Source organism: Myotis daubentonii, chromosome 18 (genome assembly GCF_963259705.1).
Source record: "Myotis daubentonii chromosome 18, mMyoDau2.1, whole genome shotgun sequence".
Taxonomy (NCBI): domain Eukaryota; kingdom Metazoa; phylum Chordata; class Mammalia; order Chiroptera; family Vespertilionidae; genus Myotis; species Myotis daubentonii.
The window spans coordinates 19376080-19397093 of NC_081857.1; the positions used below are offsets into that span (position 1 = coordinate 19376080).

General features: G+C 41.0%; 1 protein-coding gene across 7 annotated transcripts in view; it reads right to left on the reverse strand.

Moving 5' to 3' along the window:
- Positions 1 to 216: 216 nt before the first annotated feature.
- SMG7 (SMG7 nonsense mediated mRNA decay factor) overlaps positions 217 to 21014 on the reverse strand; it is a 56562-nt gene continuing 35764 nt past the window's right edge. For 3 of the 7 annotated variants that reach the window (XM_059673206.1, XM_059673208.1, XM_059673207.1), the window contains 15 exons: positions 17892 to 18054; positions 17461 to 17617; positions 16625 to 16695; positions 15440 to 15500; positions 13107 to 13226; positions 11775 to 12201; positions 9762 to 9906; positions 8791 to 9173; positions 7794 to 8165; positions 6937 to 7086; positions 4954 to 5034; positions 4338 to 4497; positions 3378 to 3548; positions 3119 to 3264; positions 217 to 2565 (listed from right to left, as the gene is read on the reverse strand). In XM_059673206.1, the coding sequence (XP_059529189.1) occupies positions 2452 to 2565; positions 3119 to 3264; positions 3378 to 3548; positions 4338 to 4497; positions 4954 to 5034; positions 6937 to 7086; positions 7794 to 8165; positions 8791 to 9173; positions 9762 to 9906; positions 11775 to 12201; positions 13107 to 13226; positions 15440 to 15500; positions 16625 to 16695; positions 17461 to 17617; positions 17892 to 18054 (2721 nt within the window). In that variant the 3' untranslated portion in view covers positions 217 to 2451. The remainder of the gene's footprint in view (positions 2566 to 3118; positions 3265 to 3377; positions 3549 to 4337; positions 4498 to 4953; positions 5035 to 6936; positions 7087 to 7793; positions 8166 to 8790; positions 9174 to 9761; positions 9907 to 11774; positions 12202 to 13106; positions 13227 to 15439; positions 15501 to 16624; positions 16696 to 17460; positions 17618 to 17891; positions 18055 to 21014) is intronic. The other 4 variants (XM_059673210.1, XM_059673211.1, XM_059673213.1 and 1 more) reach the window with 4 other exon arrangements.

The window sequence follows — 21014 nt, forward strand, 5'->3', positions numbered from 1 at the left end:
CTTTGCATAAGTATTCTTTATTTATTAAATAAAAGAATTTGATAGTTTCTACTCATCCCTTTCCATACTAATGCATGCAGGTTTGGAAGGCTACTAAAAGCAAAAGTAAGCCTGAAGCATATCCAACTTCTGACCACCTCTGCTTTCCTCTATATGACTTCTGAGTTGTTCCCGTCTTGATTTTAGGGTAGAAAAGAAACCATCTGTACACAGATCTGGTTGGAGAGAACATGGTTTAATTAAAGGCAAAGCTGATTTCAGCAGCTGCAGGTCTTGCACAGACAGACCTAAATAAACAAACAAAAAACCCAAAACAAACAAAACACAAAAGAAGGTTTACTACACAAAACCAGTTTCTGATGAAGATTCTCCTCTCCCCCCTCATTACTCCACACGGAGGATGATAAGGTGAGGAACCCGCCCGAGAATCAGAAAACATTCCAAACACCAAATGCTCATGCAGAAATGGGGCTGCAGAGGGGACGTGGGCGATCCTGGGAGCGACGGCGAACCTGATGAGCTGGTCTAGGGTGCAAGAATGGGTGACAGTTCACACACTGGAATGTCGCAGCTGCCTGAATGTGGGGCTCAAACACACAGAGTGGGGAAAGGCAGCAGGGAGGAGGCTTGGGAGGGAGGGACTGGAAAAGGTGGACACAGGAAGGGGCAGGAGAGAAGCACAAAGGGTTTCATATTGCCATTGGATTCGGGGGAGGGAGGGGCTTCACCCTTTCAGACCTTCTAAAAAAAAAGAAAAAACAAAAACCCCAAACACGATGTCAAACTGAGAGAGCAATAATGTAAGCACACGGGACTCCACCCACTCTCTCCGAAGAGCCATGAGCATTACGCCCCGCCCCTTTCACTGCTGGGGCTGCCCAGACTCCAGTGAGCCGGGCTCGGGATGTGCTTTGTTCTGTAGCCACCTTCTAGCTCTCAAGTCCCACACTAACCACACACCACCCCCTCCGAGAGCAGGTGGGCGTGGGCGTGCACACTCTCTCACGTGCACAAAGGAGAGACCTCCTGGAAAATAAACCCTACCACTAGCACAGCAATTGGACATTTAGATTGTTTCCATAATTTCCCCTTAAAATATTACTTTTCCAGGAAATGACTAACAGAAATGCTGTCCTGTTTCTACCCAAGAAAATGTTCAGTCCTCTTTCCTTCTAATAAATATCAAATAAAAGCTCATTTTCCTTTCTTCCACCTCTTCCAGAATGGACTTCGTTGTGTTTTCTTCTGTGCATGATGCACATGTGTCCATGTTGCCTCGAGTTTCACTCTGAAGGTGGAGGCTGGGAGATTGCAGCTGGTGGGGGGCCTGGCCCCTCTGGGCTACACAGCCGCCGCTCCTTCCTCTTCAGACTGTCTTTTGGGCCCCAGCTGCTGGACCCCTTCTGTTGCTTCTTGGCGTGATGTTGTACACATTAGGAATAAAAACAATGACTAGCATGTAGCATAGGGTAGAAAAGGGACGGAGGTAGGATGGGAGGGGGTGGGGGTAGGTAGGATAGGGGCACAAAAACCAACCAAACAAAAATAACCACACTGAAAGCTTCTACCTAGTAACACCAGGCCATGAATGGACTAGCCTGCCTTCTGGGAGACTGCTTGCTCTGCTACTGCAAAATGTACAGGAATCAAAAACGTCCATTTAAACCCTACAGCAGCCACCTGCTGGTCCAGCCCAGCACCACCACCCACACTGCACCCTCGAGTGGGGCTCGAGCACCTACAGAGTGAAGGGCATTTCCTGCTGGAGTCTCCAGGCCAGAAGAGGGCCTACCGGAACCTTCTGAGCGAAGGCGAGGCCTTGTACTCTTCCTATGGAACACTGCCACTGGCCGAAGAGGTCCGCTTCCCTATCCTGTCACCACCAACCTCTCAAGGGGCAGTGAACGGGGCTTCCCTTGCTGCACACTGACTAGAAGCAGCACATCTGTGTATGGAAGAATTCAGTGTGACTTTTTACTACTGAGAGTATAACAATAATAAAAGATGTTTAGGAATAATTTCAACTACATTCTCAGTCAGCAAAGCAATCATTAATGGATTCCTATTTTATTCCCCAGAGAGGAAAAAAGGACTGAGAAGTTCCCACTGGCTTCTCCCACCTGCCTTCCCTTCTCAGCTTTCACTTCCCATGTGGCTGGGGACATGCACGATGGAGAAGGCGAGAGGCGGTGCTATCAGGTAACTGAGTGAGACAAACAGCAGCTCCTCTCTCCCTCCGGAGGCCCAGGGGGACGGAGAGTTCCTGATGGTTTTTCTTTTGGTTGCACTGCGGACATGTCGTGCACACTCAGCGGGCCGGTGGAACACTTACACCCTCTCAACGGCAAGACACAGAGAAGAGGGCTGCCACCTGCAGGGGCTGTGGGCCAGTCCTGCAAACCCAACATGCCATGGTGTATGGAGCTTCATTGCCAGGTTGCTACCCCAGCCTCAGTGTGGAGGGTTCATGGTGCCTTGTCCCCGCTGCTGCTTCTGTTTCTGCTGCATCAACAGCTGCTCCAGAGCGGATGGGCCAGGGTGCATCATGGAACTGGACCAGATGGACTGAAAGACAGCCCAGAGCTTGTCAGCAGAGCTCACAGGCCTGGTTGTCTGAAAGGATTGGTTCTTCAATCCCAGCCAAACATAAAGGCACAACGTCCCAAGATCCCCACCCCTTAAAAAAATCCAGCCATTAGAAAAGACTGTCCTCAGGACCAGTTAGCCCCTGTGAAGATTATTTTAGACCAGAAAAGGTGAAAGTACGTTTGAGATGAAGTCTTTTACTAAACTCAGTTCCATGTGGGGACCAGAGTATTTACTGTTAGGTGCTGTTCTTTTACTTATTCAGAAAAGGCTTAAATCAAACATTCCAAGATGAATCAGAATGTTCTTAAACTTAGAATGCAACTGAAGATAATGCTTTGTCACTAGTGAATTCACAAATTAAAAATAAAAAGCCCATTCAAGAACCTCCTAAGGCAGGCCATGTTTCCAGAACTCTGCTAGATATGTGCTATTAATTAATCTAGTGTAGGGGCCTTAGGAGTAACCTAGCTATTTATATGAATGAAACCAGCAACATTGCTTGTGGTTCTTATTCCTGAAATCCACTCACCTTCAGGCTCTCCATGAGGACAGCAGAGGAATCCTCCACAGAGGGGCCGTGGCCTGTCCAGGTGCCGCTTGGAGTGCTGGTCTGCTGCCAGCTGCTCTCAGAGGATGATGTTGCTGAGAGATAATCAATGCCAAACCCACCCATGGCTAAGGGATGAAAAGAGATTGGAATTCAAGAATACATTTTATCACTGACAAAAGCCCCAAACCAGGGAAAGACAGAGTAAAGTTATTTTACTTTTGTAAAGTTTGGGTCTCACCTGGCTTATCAGTTTTCCACCGATCTGCAGCTCTCCTCTCCCTGTTATCTGGAGCCCCAATGGGTCCAAAATTGGAGAATGGAACAGAATTATGGTTGTGTGTTGGAGGGGAGCTTGGCAGGCTGCTTGGGTTAGAGGAATGAGGAGATTGGCTGGCTGGTGTTGAATGATCTATTAAATAATAGCAAAAGAGGACATTCAATAGATAAGCTGTTTCACAAACTTGCCAAGAACTAAAGTTTCCTGTAGATCTGGTCACTTAAATTCTACTAAAAGTAATTAGAGGGTTTTGAAGGAAAGGCAAAATAAGGGCCCCCAAAAGGACTCTGCTAGATGTAGGAATCTGTTTCTCTAAACATAAATAACGAGGCACATTCTTTGCCCAAAACAGAACGAAATAAAGCAGGAGATGATTCTGTCAAGTGCACCCACTAATGCAAAACACCTGTTTCACATAAGTACCCATTGGTCTTCTATATGAGAAATATAATTGTCTAACTTTAGGACTTATTATTAAATCAGACTCCATTTATAAAAAACCTCTATTTTAAAAATTGCAGTTTTCCTGCAAAGAATGTCTGCAAACAAAACTAAAAAACAGCTGACATCCTTTAGGATATGAAAAAGCCTTAAAGAAATACACACACACACACACACACACACACGCATGCCCCATACTGGGAATTGAGCCCACAACCTGGGCATGTGCCTTGATTGGGAATTGAACCTTCACCTCTAATGCTCAACCACTGAGCTACACTGGAGGGGCTGAAAAAGCTTTTTTAATGGCATTTGTTATGTAAACTAACTCATCAGACTTTTTCTCTATTTTCTTTCAGGAGTTACTTAGAAAAAAAAATCAACACAATATATTTACAATGACAAAATCATTCTAACTCTTAATCAGTTTGAGTTTACTGGTAATGCAAGGTCTACCTTTCCTTGAAGACTAGTTAATACCTGAACTGGCAGGAAGTGATGGGGACCACGGAGTCCCTTCAAACAGGGAGTACAGGGATGTTTCCTGGGGGGCCATTGCGGGACTGAGTTCTGCTTTGGAGCTGGTTGTCACGTTTTTCCCATACACCTCATTGAACACACTGTTGTTTGGGTATCTTTCCTGAAAGAAATGACAGTCAAGTTACAGCAGCACGTCAAGGAAGGAAAAGTATTTAGAAAATGCCACGTTCGGGTTCACAGATGATTGGGACACCTTAAGCTTTTCTTAAGGCAAACTTTTGAAGGCTTTTATTTGTTTCTTTTAGCTTTCCTGTTAATTTCCCTTTGCTTTCCCTCACACTTTTGCTCTATCTACGTAAACCACCGATATTAAAAAGTATGAATAATGTATTAGGCGAAACAGAGCCCTAAGGATTTCAATATTGAGAAGTCAAAGGATTCAAACCTGTAACATACAAGTCTCTAGTGTACCCAATCAGAGAGAGAGGGGATAAAATAAAGAATCCAAAAGGTGCCAATATATGAAAGAGAAAAGCAGACATACTGAAATAGGACAGGAAGGAACACGGGAGCCCACAATGACAGCGCAAAGAGGGATTCTTCACTGTTTACTCACCTGGTTGAGAGAGAATCCAGTGAGGGACAGGAAAGAGGATGAATGGGACATGAGCTCAGAGGGCTTCTCCAATAAGGATTTCTTCACAGTCCCGGAAAAAAAATGGTAGTTAGACTATGCCTTGCATTTCCTTAATATTAATTTTAAGACACTATACAGCCCAATGTACTGTAAGCGCCCTTGTATCCGCCGTAGTGTACAGCATGAGGCTAAGATGTGAGTGCAAATCTGTTAAGGCCACGACGTCAGCTCAGTGCCAGTGGCCACAGGGAGTTACAGACTCTCCTCCTCGATCAGGCCCTCTAACCCAGCAGAGATCCTGGCAGAGACCAGTGACCCTGGAATACTCTCAAGATGCTAAACGGATCTGGCACTGTTTCCTCCCCAAGTTTTTAAAAACACGGACATTAACGACTGAAGAAAAGCCTTTCAAATCCATTTGACAACAGGTTTTGTGAACATGGTCCCTACACAGCTTTATCAACAGTTGACTAAAGTAGGTTTACAGCAGTGAGTGCACTAAACAGAGTTTATTCTTGTATTATTATTAATTATTGTATTATTTTCCATACAAACAACTGTAAAACTACTTTTACCCCACCCTGTACTGAAATACATAGTTGCTAAAGTCAAGCTACAAGAAAGTTATTGTGGGAAAAAAGCTAAATCTCTGATGCTTGCTGTCATTGAATAGTTGATCAACATGCATTTATTAACCACGTACTGCACACAAGTCACTTTCATACACATGATATCATTAACAATGTTAAATACAGAAAGGGTTATAGTCAAGGTTTTTCTTTAAAAACATGTAACAAATAAACACTAATATGCCCCTCCCCAACTGTTCCATGAGCTTCATTTCCTACGGAAGGGGCAAGTGCAATAGGAACAAGGGATCAGGAAGCAGGTAGACAGAGAGGAAGACACTCCCACAAACCCTCCAGCCACCCGTGAAAAGCAGCAAGGCGACATGTAGCGACAGCAGGTCAGCAACTGGGGTTTCCACACCTCTAGGCGCAGTCAGGGCACCACTACTTCAGTTTTCAGGAGATTTTATGTCTCCTAACTTGGGCGGGGGGGGGTAGAATGGGAGCTTTCTATGGCCACTCACCAAGCCAAATTCTAAAGGGAACTTCAAGTGCCAGGGACGGCAGCTTGTCACCAGTGCCATTAAGCTTTTATTTCTCCTAGTACAAAAATCAATGTATTTTATTTTTTCCTTTTCTTGCCCAATGTCCATGGGGAAGAAAGTAAATCTCAGAACTGTTCCACGCTTTATTAAGATGGGGTGCAGGACAGAAAAAACAACCATAGCACACATCTTTCTTTTACTTCCCCATCTTAGTAAATGTAAACACTGGCATAGGTACAGCATGATATCCTCTGAAATGCAGACTAGGATCTAGAAGATTTTTTAAAAAGATACAACTAATGAAGTCTTACACTTTATGTCATTGTAGTTATTTATTGCTGTAGTCACTCATTTATGGCACTCTGACGCTTCTTTTTAGCATTCTGTTTATACAATTCTGGCTCTGATCACGGCTCTTAGTTAACCAAACAGAAAAGAGCCACATAGCATTCAAAAGCATCAGTAAACTGTCTAGAACATATTTCATTTCCTATTTTGAGTTCATGAGAAAAAAATCTCACTATTCTAAATAAGATTAATGACACTGGACATTCCCGGGTCCAGATGGAAGTGCCACTTGAGAAGTAAGTTAAATTTCCAGCATCACAACCTGTGTGCGCCCAGCCCTCAGGATGGTCCTAACAAAGTCACGAATGTAAGGTCTTGGGAATCAGGCCGTCAGAAACATTTTGCTATGTTCTACCACCATTTGAAGGCCAGTTTGGGCCGTTGGGAAATAAACTTTACGATTCTGTAAAAAAGAAAAGCCCCCCAAAAGAAGAAATCACCTATTCTAAAATCTCAGAAAAGCAGCTGGGGTTAGAGCAAGACTTAGGTTAAATACATACAAAGAGGCTTCTTCCAGGGAGAGAGGCGAGAGGCCCCAGCAGAGCTGGGTAAAGATCAGGAGGGTTAGAAAAAATCAGCTCTTCCTCTTCCTCCAAGGCAGCCAGACTCTTTAACAGGTCCGGAGGAAGCAGAGGGGAGCCCTTGGGGTCCTAGTGACAGAAAGGAGCACAGTGAGAGGCCATAGGGATGACAAAAGCACAAAGGAGCAGTGGCATGACTGGGGGATGAAGTCATCAATAGTGAAGCAGGATTATGCAAAGGAAAAGGCTCTGAAACACAGAAGCAAATTGACACAGAGTGGGCGACAAAGATCAAGACAATACAAAGAAGCAAATACTGATGGAGCAGAACGTAAAAGGTAAAAGTGGCTCATGAGTCAAACTGTAAAGGAGCAAAGTGACTAACTTACCTCGTGCTAATGACCAACTTATAAACACATCCCTGTGTCTCAGGAATAGGAAGGGCAAGGAAGGGGAACTCCACTATTAAAGATAACTGGCTGACTATTCCTCTCAGAAAGCACTTCGATTAAATGTGCAGTGAACTATTTTTAAACTTAGATGATTCAGCCCAACGCAGGGAGCTGTCTCCGAATTCTCTAACGTGGGTTAGAGAGTCCCGCACATGACATTTTTGCCAGACTGTCAAGTTTAAACTCAATAACAGGACCCTTCAGCTCCTCAAATTCCACATACTGTGCAACTGTGAAGAGGAGACCAGGCGCTGTGCCCACTGCCCAGTAGCATTCTGTGACACTTATGCATCAGCGACCTTTAGAAACAGCTACTGGGAAATTCAAAATATTTGCAGCCCAAGACCTCTCCCTCAAGTGCCTGTGACAGGAAAGGACACACACCTCAAAGGGCATCCTGGGCACAGGATCCTGCTCTGGACGGAAGACTCCTGGTGGCCGCTTGCCCCTGCGGTCCATATTTGCTTGCTGAGCCATCACAGCTCTGTTATCAGCCACGCTGTAGGAAGAGTCCCAGTAGAATTCTGGGACCTTGACTTCTGAGTGATTGTGGTTATATGGCTCCATGGGAAAAGGCTTCATTTTTTTCTCCAGAGGCTGCTGCTGCATTACAGGAGATTGCAATGACGGCTCAAACAGTTTTATGGGATCTTGGGTCTGAAGGTAGTAGGGCTGTTTCACAGGCATGATTTTCCCTAATGGGCCTTGAACCTGAGGGGGATTCCACAGCTGTTTGGAGGCATCTGCCTGCTGATACTGAAAAAGAGAAGCCTGTCATCAGGATGAGGATGAAACGCAATGTTCCTGACACTCAGTACTCAGGAATCACAGAATGCACTTGGTTTCACAATCAACGCCACTCTCGGCAATGCAGCGCTTTCCTCTACCATTCAGGTTTTTCAATACACAGAAAGCCATCTAGGTACAGGTTATGGACACTGAACTCATAGTCGCTCTTTCAATTTCAATCATTTAAGAGGTTTAGTGAGTGTGTCTGTCTCCCTCCGGTTTCAAGTGCTATGTGGAGGGCAATATTTAAGGTTGGTGTCACAGCTTTCTTAACATCTCATCAAGATTATGATTCTACTTCCCTTCCATAGTTTATGTTCACACAGGAAACAATTATTTCTAGAAAATACTTTCCAATAAAACTAACAAGTAGTAGCAGCAAAGAATAGTAGTTAAGATCTACTAACTTTTACAAAAGTGGAAAGGAAAACATTTACACTTTCCTAATCAGCAAAGAGAATACTTTTATATTCTCATCATCATGACAAGTCTAAGAGGTGTATGAGAGCATAGCTAGCATTTCCAAATAACTGAATACTGACGAACTTCAGCCTTCCCTCCTTAGTCTGCTGGACGGTACAATGTCACCTACCTGCTGGAACCCAGAGTGGTGAGGAGGGCTTTTCCCCAAAGCTGGCACGGCTTTTGTAGGGGATTGTTGTTGCTGAGCTAGAGCTTGAACCTGCAACTGGTTTGTAGACTGTGCTGTTGGCTGAGCTGGTAGAGATGTAAGGGGTTGCTGGGAAGGTGGCTGTGGTTGTTGAGGTCCCTGGTTCATTGGCCCTGGTCCAGAGGGCCGTTGCTGGCTGTAAGGAATGTGGGACTGTTTCCCAGCTTGCACCTGGTTTCCTGCTGGAGAGTGAGCTGTAGGCTGAAGAAAGGTTCCTGGGACAGAAACACCAGCTGGGAAGGTGTAACCTGAGCCCATAGGAAATGCCACAGGAGGGGAAATAACATATGCTGGGGGCGGGAACCCTTTAAAACAAAAGAACACAGCTTTAGTTCTAAAGAAATTTAGCAAAAAAAAAAAAAAAAGGCAAAAGTAAGTCATTTGGGTTGGGATAAGGTGGGGAAGGGGTCTTCTCATAAGTTCTAAAAGATAGGGGTCAACCATCAAGACTGATCCAATGAAAATCTTTAATTTCATTTCAAAAATTAAACATAGACTACTGACTGCTACTTCTATCCACTTAAGCAAGTGGAGTGTTCTAAACATCATGTTTAGTGACAGGAATTCCTTCATAACAAACCTGCCCTTGTATATAAACTACCAGAGAAATGGCTCCAAAATAATTTCATAAGCATTAGGGAAAACATAACTTCCTTCTACCTTTTAAAAAAAAAAAAAAAAAAAAATATATATATATATATATATATATATATATATATATATATATATTTTTTATTGTTGATGGTATTACAGATGTCTCCCACTTTACCTTCCTTCCTCCTACCTTTAACATTATAGTTAGTAATGTCACTCCAATAGAGTATGAATTACTCAATGAATGAATAGAAACTCCTACACAGAGGTATTAAGTAGAAGTTACAAAGCATATTTACCTGGCCGGCTAGGAAGAGGCGGGAAGGCTCCAGGGTGGTGAATGGGGATGAACTGGGAATTACTTGCTTGACTTGGGGTTTGAGTGACAGGTGTTTTCCTGGCTTCAGACACTGGAGTCTTTCTTAGTTCTGTCTGGGATTTTACCTGTGACCAACAGAAGCAAAACTATAATAATCTGAAACTCAAACGTGTCAGAAAGAAGCATCTACTCTAGGAAAGCATGTAAAACACCACTATGTCAAAAAAAACACAAAAAAAGTATATGCTGAAGATTAAATTACAAAGAGGAAATCAAAGTAGGTGATTTAACTGCCAATAAAAGATACATGCCTTCATTTTATTCATAATTATTTTGCCCTCACAAAATCATAAAAATATTATATGGAAAGGACATGAGAGCTCCTTTGTTTTACAAATGAGACACCCAATGCCAACAGGTTAAAAGCTTGCCTATGATCTTAAGTTGCCTGTTACAGGTTCCAGGGCCCTTTATGAATTACTCTAATTCATTAAATAACTTACATAAACTACAAATTAATGATGACCCACTTTGGCCTTCAGTTTAATTTCATCTGGGCAGCCTTAAGGGTACCAGTGAGGCATTCACCCTCCACCTTGCACCTTACCACCCTTCAGAATAGATAGGATACTTGCTAAAGAACAGGCCCTGAGTCCTGCACATGGAGAAGAGGTGGATGCCCCAGGCACTGCTCAAGATGAGTAAAAGGGGGCCGGGGGGAGGGTGTCAGTCGGGGGGGGGGGGGGGGAGTAGACATATGTAAAACTTTAGACAATATAAATGAATGAATGAATGAATGAATGATGAGTAAAAGACGGGAAAACAGGTACCGTTTACAGAAAACTTAGGATGAGGTACAGAGGGTGGTGATCCACTGACTGCTACCAGGCTCTCTTTACTCATCTACAGGCAGATGTAAGAGGGATGAGAGATCAGGAAGAGATTTTATTTCTACTGAACTGTGCTGGGAAGCAGTTATAGAGAATGGAGGCAGAGCAGGCAGGAAATGCTGGGCTCTATCCCTAAAGCACTGAGACCTCAGTTTTATAGTTCATTTGGGTTTCCCCTTACCTTTCCACTGCACCTATCTTTCTCCATTTCTTTTCTTAATTTCTACCATGTTTTTTCTCTCCCCCCCCCCCCCCCCACTAATCTTAAAATGGAACTATTATATTCTTATTTCTCTCTTTCCCTCCCCCGCAAAAATCCTGCAAGAGGCCTCCAATAATGTAAGGTTCCTCATGCCTACTACCAACAAATATATTTGCCAAAATATGTTAACAAAACAAATGGCATTTACTCAAACATTAATGGTACTAATAAAACCAGTACAAAGACCCCTTTCCTTTTATATAAAGTAATCTGTACCGCTTTGGAAAGGTATTAAAACAAACATACACCCCAAAGATGCAAATAACTGAGCAGTGTTTCTCTTTTCCCAGCAGGAGACTTGGGTTCTTGCTTTACAAATTCCCATGGCCAGGGTAACACTGAAGTGCTAATAATGCTACTGGCTGCGACAGGTATAAATGTCAAGGTAAAGAGCTTCATCTTCATCTTTTATCTTGTACAGTGACTCTAAAAAAACAACAACACCTATACCAGCCTTACTCTACTTTTAGTTCTATTGGATCTATCAAAGGCCCCTAACTTCTCACTACAGCATTAACAAATGGCAATTATATTTTCAAAAGAAAATATAAGTTTTTGTGGAACTGACAACTCTGCAACTGGTCATTTCAAACAATGTAAATTGAACAAAACTGATAAACATGTCAAACAAGTTAAGACTCTTTCACTCATATGATAATTCCCAAGGGTCAATGAAGTAACCACCTACCACAGCTCTTTACAAGACTTACTATGAAGCATTTGAAGAATGCATTCAAGCTTCTAGAATAGCCAATTTTCAAGGCTTTTAGGAACAAAATGAAAAATCTTGCCTTTTGTGTGAGCCTTCCTCTACCTGCTTTATAGTGCAAATACAGCTTACCTGCACTGCCACATTCTGCTTTCCTGTTTCCTGTAACTTTTCTAAGGTGCATTTCTTGGGTTCTGTTTTCCTCTTGTTGTTGTCCTTCTTTCCATCATTCTTAGTTACAGTTATTCCTTTGCTATAGTCCCTTCTCACCTCTTTGGGAGGAAAACTTCTTCCTTGGTCTCTGTTCACTTCTCGTAGCTTAATGTTCTCTTTGAAGGTGACCACTGGTTTCTCTCCCGTGTCACAGTTGTTGCTTAGATTTCGGCCCGTAGACAGCACCGATTTCAGTCCTGGATTCCCGTTCTCAGCCAGTGACTCTATTATGGATGCTTCTTGCAGAATAAGGTTCTCTTTGGCTTCACTGGGGTCTTCCAGTATTAACTCTGGGATTTCTGTGATAAACAATAATTTCCCTACCTCATTTTCACACTGAATCAGCCTAAAAAAGTAAAAATAAATCCATATATGAAAAACACAAACCTAAAAAACAGTACAACTGAATTGTGTATGGATCCAACAGTCAAAAGATTCCCAGCCCTAAAAACTTGGAAACAGCAGGAAATAACAATGTGGATTCAGGTAACACACAAAGTAGTTATGTAGAGACTCAGATTCTCATTATCATATTCAACACAACAACACATATCCATGCCCTTTTAATGTTCTCCAATAAATGCAGCAATTAAAAATACTGAGCATGTTTTAAACATAGGTACTAGATTAGGCCCTTGAAGTAGCTATTTATAACTCAAATTTTATAGGTGTGAAAACTAAGCTAAGAGGTAGTAAGTTCACTCAAACATGCAACCACTTTAAATGCTACAGTATGACAGGAACCTCAGTACAAAATGACTATGAAATAGTGACCGACTTTGGAAAGGTTATAATCAAGCAGAGGATCCCAACGACATAGACCTGGGGAAGTGGCAGAATTAGAAGCTGAATTTAAACGGATCTGACTCTAAGACCTGTGCCCTCCACTACACCAACTACCCTATGTGCTTTGTATTTAATAAGCCAGTAGCTCCATCCTGGTCTGTTCAGATTGAAACCGATCACCATGGCCCTGTCAATCAATACCAAGCACCATAACTGTGAATGTACAACTTAGATTTACATAAATGTTTATGAATTAGAGCAGGAAGCTCATGATAAACAGGGGGTGAGGCCAATTCCTCTACAATAGGTAGGTAATGGGGATAAGAGAGATTTAAGAGTATAATGATACCAGGGTTATAATTTGTTATGTTACCATCATTTTGTCTTCTGAGTTTATATATAATCAGTAGCATTATACCAAAGACTAAAACATAGGTGGCTGTGTATGTGTATTTGATGAAATACCTTGGCTGGTTATCCGCGATCCATTTGCCTATAGAGATCAAGCGCTGCTGCCTTATTTGTCGTTGCTGACCCTCTTTGTCTCCTGTAATACCTTGGTGGCCTTTGGAAAAATCCAAGTTCCTAAAATTAATATAAGCAAGTTATAAAAGATATTTCCCAGGCAACCAAATGCATCTACTTAACTGAAATGGCTTCAGATTGTTCCATACAGGTTAACTATTTGATGTAATTAACTACATTTGTTTTAATTTATATTCCCAAAGATTTTAAATCCAATGAAGCAAAGCAGAAAACACACTAAGGAAAGAATTAGAGTGCAGAGTGAAAAAGGAGAGTTAGTTCCTTCTGATAAACTCTGAAAGATTTCACATGGCTGGTATCGGAGCTGGAGCGTGACTAGTTATGAGTGAACACTTACAGATTGGTAAGGGAAGGACGAAGAGGAAAAGGAAATGTTCTAGGAATACCATGAAAAGTTTTGGAGGAATAAAAACACAGAGCTATTCAAGAAGATAACAGAGTGAGTGTAGAGTATGTATAGGTAGGTATTAGTGGAGAGGAGGGTGTAAGTGGAAAATAAGGCTGAAAACTTACACTGCATAGTGACAGAAAATATGCTGAACAACTAAGCATTTGGACAGCAAGCCACTTGAACTGTTTCTATATTAGTAAAGGGCATCATCAGGTCTACACTTTAAAAATACAATGTGGAAACAGGGTAGAAATAAACTATAGAAAGAGAGGGACTCTAAGTAGGGAAGGTGATTAGGAAACTTTTTTACCCCAGGTAAATGGTGATAAAAGCCTGAACTATGAAGAAATAAATGGGAGGAGTTGTATCTAAAAGGCATTTTGGACACAGAATTACAAAGATTTGGTGAGAAAGATTAACTGAAATAACTGTTTATGTAGTTGGACAATGGCATACAGATAAATTTAGAAAGATCATATTTTACTGACCAAACAGGAAAATACTACCTCATTTTTGGTCATGTCAAAGTTTAAAATTGCTAGAAATATGAGTCTAAACTCTAAAAGAAGTCAGAACTGAAAATTTTGGTCTTAGTATCCTGGAAGTGAAAGCTCAAGACAAAAGGATGGATTTGATCACCCGGAAGAACGTAGAGTGGGAAGGAAAGGGCAAGGGAAGAACCCTTGAGAATACCAATATTCCAAGGCATGTAATACAAAAGAAAGAATGCAACTGAGCCTCTTAAGGGTAGAAGGAGAAGAACGATGATCCAGAGCTAAGAGAAAGAAGGTTTCATGAAGGAAGGGGACCAACAGACTCAATGCTAAAAAAAATTATATAGGATGAAAATTATACAGAACTCAATACGACTTGCTAACTAGGAGAGAGAGCACTGAGTTTACAGTTGCAGTAGGCTGAGAAATAATTGGCTGTGAAGCAGGTCAGCAAGACTAGTGCACACTACTCTTAGAAGTTTAATGATGAAGAGAAAGCTGAGGTTGTGATTTTTACTTTTTTTTTTTTTTTTTTTTAATTCTCATCCAAGGATATGTTTATTGATTTTTAGAGAGGAAGGGAGAGAGGGAGGAAGAGAGAGACAGACATCAATTTGAGAGGGACACACTGATTGGTTCAGTTGCCTCCCATTCGTTTCCTGACCTAAGAACAAACCCACAACCTAGGCATGTACCCTGACCAGGAATTGAACCTGCAATCTTTTGGTGCATGGGACAGCGCTCTAACCAAATGAAGCACCCGGCCAAGACACAAATTTTATTTTTTTAGAAAGAATAGGGCATACTTAAATGCTGCTAGGCCAGAAGGAAGCAATTGGTTGTTAAAAAATAAAATACTGACAATACAATGCAGAGAGAGATGGATAGATGGAACAAGGTTCTTGGGAAGGTAGGAAAGGATGAGATCAAGGACACAGATGAAAGGGCTAGACTTGAAAAGGAGTAAGAAGTTATTCCTCTGAAAGAGAAGGAACAGAGACAAAATGACTGGGAAAACAGAGTGCTTTATTCTTATTTTAATATGAAATATGTCAAGCAATACCCGTTGGTTTCCATTTTGAGACTGTCCCTCTGATTTCAAGGAAAGTATAAAAGGAAATAAGTATCACTTGGAAGAAGCAATTCTCTTTCCTTTCCTCCATATTTTTTAAGCACTTAGTATTGGTATTACATCGGCATTAAAGGCACAACATATACAAATCCATTTTATATCAAAACTTTGACTCTCAGTTGCCGTTAGAAAAAGCTAAGAAAGATCAAGAGCTTCCACAAACAAGCCCAACTCCTGATAATTTTAATACGGCAACCACTAGCAACGAACTCCGCCTCCTCCAGCTGCCACCCACCTGAAAGAAGGTCTCAAAGCCAAGAATCCTTGTAACTCAAACTCCTCTGGAAGTGGTGTAGCTGGAGAAGGGTAGAAATCAAGATTTGTAAACATTTTAATTAAAATTCTGTTGTTTAGCAGAATACTGCTAAGTGGAAAAACAAAGTCTCTGGAGAAACTATAGGCTATTCATAGTGCCCTGCTCTTCTTTATAGTAACTTACCTGTCAAAGCCCTGCATGTTGCCTTTGGGCCCTGTGCACTGCCCTAACATTCACTTATACCTGGTGTTGAGTTGCAGTATGATGCCTTTTTTCCCCTCAGCAGCCTTAAAATTTCACAGCCTCAGATGCAGTAATCCCAAAGTATTGAATAACAAAATTGACATCATCTGGGAGCTTGTAAGAAATGTAGACTCTTGAGCACTATCCCAAATCTACTGAATCATAAACTACATTTTCAATAAGGTCCCAGGAGATTCATTTGCAAATTAATGTTTGAGAAGCATAGATCTAATGGAAGAAATATAATCAGAAAGAAGTCAACTACTGATTGTTCAGTGTAGAATTATTTATAACGGGGAAATTTTTAAAGCAAATAGACAATGATTAAATAGATTATGGCATATCCATAGTATGGACTATTATGCAGCCAATAAAAATGATGTTTCAAAATGTTTAAATGACAAAGCTTTTGCTAACAATATAATGTTAAACTTAAAAAGCAAGTACAAAGCTGAATTTGATACCAAACACATGCAGGCTGTGTCTGTACACATACAAAAAGGCCCGCAGAAAACACACTATCCCATATCGCTGTGTGAGAGAACCATAGGTGACTTGTGTTCTTACATTTGTATGTCTGAAATGTTTCATGGTAAGTAGGCATTACTCTGACAGAGTAATGCTGTTTACATTAGCTTTTGTGGGGTTTTTTTTTTTTTTTTTTAATTATAAGAATGAGGAGGATGGGAAGGATTTGCAAGTATTGCACTCTCTGGGCTCCTGTTCAGATGCAGCTAAATAGGAAAACAAGCTGCTGGAAGAACATCACCTCTACTTCCACCCACTCAATCGGGATAGAGTTCAAGTCACTTCTAATATATTAAATTTAACATCAAACACAAATCTGCTTTTCTGTGTCCTTAAGCCCACCATCAGTGATGGAGAACAATGTCGACAGCACAAGGCTGAGGTTGCTCTTACCATTAGTACTTGAAAGATCCTCTTCATGGGGATGGAAACTATTTAGAAGAGAAATCAGCCAGGGCCAAATGCTGAAAATGAAAGTGCACATTTTATTTTCACACAAGAGAAACCAGAACACTAATAAGCCATGAAAATGTTATCTCGAGGACCTAGACTTCATGCATTTTTCTCCTTGCTTCATCATTTTAAAGACTGTATGACTCCTAAAACATATTTTCAAAGAAATCTAGATGAAAGATACACCAGAGTGTTAAATTTTCATGAGATACTACTGCAGATGTTTCCCAGGCACCTTCATTTGTCACTCTAAAACCAATAGTTCCTAAGAACTGTCAGAATTATTCTGAGTAGAGATTAGAGAGAAAATGGCGATGACCAAAATACTCTATGCTTAAAACAAACAGATATCTCAAATTGGGCGTTACTATAAGGAAACACAAAACAGGTTATGTATAGAAAATAATGGAAAGAAGTAAAAAATCTCTTCCTTTTAATTCCTAAACAAAAAATTGGAGCATACTGTAGTGGATAAGAAACAAACTGGTTTTATCTCCATTTCACTTTGGAATGTGAAAAATGCCACTTCCCCAGGATGGCAACCAAGGACAGGGGGAACAAAAAGTCAGAAATCCTTAAGATTGTGCCTCACATGAAGAATTCAAACAAATAAAGGGAAAGCATATAAAGAGGTCTTCAGTTCAATTTCCAAAGAGTGGGTGGGAAATACAGCCTTCCATTGTTCAAATGTTGTGTTTTCTAAGGTGGTTTCAGCATATCTTTGAATATCAAACAAACAAAGCACAAAAGCTGACACGAAACTCTAAGATACTCACTACTGTCTTTCATCCACCACTGCCTCCTGGAAGACCCTGGGTCTGAGTCTCAGCCAGTCCATGGAGACCTTGACTGCAGGAAGGGGATAGGCATTGTGGGATTCCTCCTGAGACTTGTTCTGGAGAGGACACTTGCACAGGATGCCAAGAAAAGACACTCAAAAGAAAAAATGTATACACAAAGCATAAGATATTTGAAACTGTGTTATCAGTCTCTCAGCTTCTTTCTAAAAGGGCATTTTCTTTCCCCAGTTAAAAATTGTTACAGATACATTGACGATGGATTTCAGCAGATAAGGAACAGAATTTAGAGTACGGGCCTCTTGATTCAATATTAAGACATACAAGACACTTCTTTATATAGCACTAATGCTTTATGATGAAAAGGCCAAAGAAGATGGAACAGAAAGTTAAAACGATTTAATACTTACTAAAGAGGGCCAGCAACTGTGTCCAACACAGCTGCTCATCTTGGCTGTAACTATGCTGTTCTGTTTCATTGCTAAAGTCACGAAGGTGATGAAGTTGAAACAGGTTAATGACAGTGACGTGAACTAACTGCTGAGAGTTGAAAGCTTTTTGAAAGAGCAGCCTCTGTAAAAGAAGATAGGGAACACTGCATATACTATTATCGAGAACAGGAGCCATCTTCAACACAAGAATTAAACTGTCTGTATTTAGAGCCACATGGGTTACAGTAAATTACAGATAAGTAAACTTTCACTTTTAATCTCAGTATTTTAATCGAGTCAAATGTGGTCTGATGTTTCTCATGCTGACCATTCATCTTGAAAAAAATTAACCCAGACACCACTGAACTGTTTTTCACAAGTTTTCAGTATCCATCAATAAATTCACATGCCTTCCATCCATTAGAAGCTGTTTTATAAGAGATGCATACACACTAAAATTATCAAATTGGGACCAATGACTAAAAAGTACATGCATACAGTGAGAAACAAAATTTCAAATAAAGAGACTCAAAACACATGTTTTTCAACTCTTGGTACATAATGTATGACTTCCAAAATTTATTATAAAATTTACTCTTTCAAAGGCCTGACATATGTAAAGAAGCTTACTTATAAATGAGGTACATAGCAAGAACATACTTTGGAACACAGGGCAAATGATATCTAAAGCCATCATTAATATATTACAGGTACTTCTACAAATTATCACACTGACATTTCCCCCTATAAGGAAGGTACATCCATGACCTTCATTATCAACTTCTTTTACTTAATAACCATGTGTTCACAAAGACCTGCTAACCAGCACTATAAGGAAGAATTCACCTCTATGCACTCAGCTGGTGGCCTCACAAGCTCCTAACAAAGTTGATAACAAAGATGACATCCTGGCTTCACCCTACATTTTAGCTACAGCCAACCTGTCTCTGTCCCCAAGGAAAATTAGTGCAGACAATGGGGACTCACTGCCTTATGGTGGGAAACAGATACAGAATAAGATCTATAATTCATTAGCAACACCTTTCATATGATCATTGGAGAAAAACACAATTCCATTCCACTTTAACTCTATTCTACCTATCAGATCTCTCAGCCTCCTTGCCATCTGTCACTCCCATATATAAATCTAGAATGCTCACTTCTTTCTCAAAGGCCTTAAGCATTTTCCTTTCCTTTCCTGAAAATGTCTTGAAATCCTAGCTCTTCTCCAAAATCCTCCCACAAAATTTTCAATCTCTGCATCCAGCCTTTACACAAATGCATGATACTGGCATAAAATGAGAATATTAATTTGTATTTTTCAAAAAGCATTTTTTCTTACTATTACAATATAGCAATGTGGCGCTCATTTTAGAAGGCAATGTCCTACATTACAGAATCCTGACCCTTTAAAGGGCTTTCTAGTGGAGGCACAGAAGCATTGATGCATATGGTGTAGCCTGGTAATAGCAAATGTAAGATTAAGTTCATAAGGGCACAGACTTTGTCTTGTTCTCTCCTCTGTATCTCCAAAGGCCTGGAAAAGTGCACAGCACACAACAGGTACTCAATAAATACTTAGTGAAGGAATAATTCACACCTTTGGAAGTCAATGTGTAATTATTCAATTGTACTTTTGTAAAACTTAGATTGTACTGAAGTAAGCAGTCTCCCCTGGACAAAATCAGACAGGAACAGACATATTGCTACTGAAAGATACTTTCAACAGCAATTGAGGAAAACACTGAATTAAATACCATTAATAAACAGCATACATTTGACAGATACAAAAAGCCTTATATCTCAGTTCCTAAATTCCAGGCCTTTTAATCCTTCAATGAACCTCAACTTGGTAAATGTTTCTTAGTAGCTAAAGATTGCTAGTTAGACAGATATACTGAAGTTTACATTGTTATCTACAAACTAGAGGCCCGGTGCACAAATTTGTGCACGGGTGGGGTCTGGCCGGCTGGCCCCGATTGGAGCTGATCACAGAGGGCCGGCCAGGGGGAGGGGATGCGGGAGGTTGGCTGGCCGGCCCAGCCCGGGATTGGGATGGGTGGGGGGTGGGGGGTCAGGGCCGGCTGGGAGGAGGGGCCGTGGGTAGGCAGCCCTGCTCCCTGGTCAAACTCCCCGTCGAACCCCTAGTTGAGGGGACAATTTGCATATTAGCCTTTTATTAAATAGGATACTTTAAAATACTTTTGAATATTTACTCAACTATGCTAAAATTTCACTCCACAATGTTCTTCTGACATTTTAGTACTGGGTAAGTTTTAAAATAGATCTGCCTCATCCTGTGTTTAATTTTAGAGTGTAGGAATGATACTTTGCAATTGCCCACACACTCCCACCAGAACTTCACATACAGAATTATATATTTGAAGAGAGTATTAGTGTTTGAGGTTGAACCAAATGCAAAACTGACTAAACTCTAGACTAGAATAACTTACATGGAGAGGATTTCATTAAGGTAGGTTCCACACCCTCCCCATTTGGGGAGTGTATCTTTCATAGAACAAGAGAGCTAGAAGCAATCTCAAGAGGTCATCTTGTGCAATCCCGATACATAACAGGACTACATCTACACCATCCAAGAAGATAGCTGTCAATCTGACTTTTAAGTTCTCAAAAGAGAGTCCTCAGCAACACCCTACATATCTCTACTCAAATTCTAAGATTGAATTTTAGTTCTGACTCCAGGAAAGACAAAGATATGTTATCTTAAAATAATCTTTCATATATCTGAAAACCTATAATGAAGCTATTGAGACTTGTTTGCTCTTTCCAGGCTGAATAGCTGAGGGCATTACAAAGCAAATTGTTGTTTTCATGCACCCCCCTCTATAAATCATGGACTAAGTCTACATATGCCACCACTAAGAGATGCAGAAAACTGCAAGGGACTCTTATTTTAGAAGCTTATTTTAAAACAAACTCTTTCTATTATAGTTATTTACTATACTCTCTTGCACACAAAAAGTATCAACTATGCCTGGCTGATGTGGCTCAGTGGTTGAGTGTTGACCTATGAACCAGGAGGTTGTTGTTCAATTTCAGGTCGGGGCACATGCCTGAGCTGTGGGCTAGATCCCCAATGGG